This window comes from Stegastes partitus, unplaced genomic scaffold, assembly GCF_000690725.1.
Source record: "Stegastes partitus isolate 25-593 unplaced genomic scaffold, Stegastes_partitus-1.0.2 Scaffold2021, whole genome shotgun sequence".
Classification (NCBI taxonomy): Eukaryota; Metazoa; Chordata; class Actinopteri; family Pomacentridae; genus Stegastes; species Stegastes partitus.
The window spans coordinates 1-845 of record NW_007579752.1 but is presented as its reverse complement, the minus strand read 5'-3'; the positions used below and the strand labels follow the sequence as shown (position 1 = coordinate 845).

Genomic DNA, 845 nt, shown 5'->3' with positions numbered 1-845 from the left:
TTGTTTTCCAGACAATAAGAGGAAGCAAACAGCCAAAGCTCCACAGAGATGGTTTAACGACGACAAGGTGAAGTTCTGGAGGCCCAGTCAGAGTCCAGCAGGATCAGTGCTGGAACTGCAGCCAAAGGTTCATCTACTAAATACTGACTGAAGGAGATACTGATGCAGTCACTAAACCAGATGTAACATTTAACTGACATTAGTTTGTAGAAATCTGGCCCCTGATTGGCTTCTCACACAGTGACTCAGAACGTCGGTAACATGATGATAAAACAGGAAAACCTTCTTTGACGTCCTGGATGATGTCATCCGGCAGACTGAAGCTTTTCTCTGAGTTTGGAAACGGAAGAATCTCCGACTCGTGCTGCAACACAAACAACAACAGCATAAACAACACAACAGAGAAACACACAGTGTGAGTGTGAGTGTTGCTGTGTGAGACCTACCAAGGCCTGCATGTCGTACATGGTTCCCAGATGGTCCCAGATGACAGAAGAGGAAACCTGCCGACCGATGTTCTGACTGAACTTATCTCTGATGCAGATCATGTGGAAGTGTCGGTTCACTCCTGCAGAACACAGTACAGCTACTGCAAACAGTACTTCATCCTGTAGTACTATTACTACTACTACTAATAGTAATAATAATAATAAATGGAGCTACTCAGGGGCACTAAGACGTTCTCAGCGTCTTAACTGTGTGAATGTTGTTCATTCATAAAATTTATATTTATTTCAATAAAACGATGATTTTACACAAAACGTGATTTTTGGCTCCAACTACCATCAGTACCACGTTTAATGACATTTGATGACTTCTCCTCCTTTGTTCACCTTGTGGACCAG

The 845-nt window shown here is 42.7% G+C and overlaps 1 protein-coding gene across 1 annotated transcript in view; it reads right to left on the bottom strand.

Moving 5' to 3' along the window:
- Nucleotides 1-837, bottom strand: part of mrgbp (MRG/MORF4L binding protein) — a 2,630-nt gene extending 1,793 nt beyond the window's left edge. The window contains exons 1-2 of the mRNA XM_008303503.1: nt 447-837; nt 283-364 (exon numbers count right to left, since the gene is read on the bottom strand). Coding sequence (XP_008301725.1) covers nt 283-364; nt 447-548 — 184 coding nt within the window. The 5' untranslated portion in view covers nt 549-837. The remainder of the gene's footprint in view (nt 1-282; nt 365-446) is intronic.
- Between the last annotated feature and the right edge of the window lie 8 nt (nt 838-845).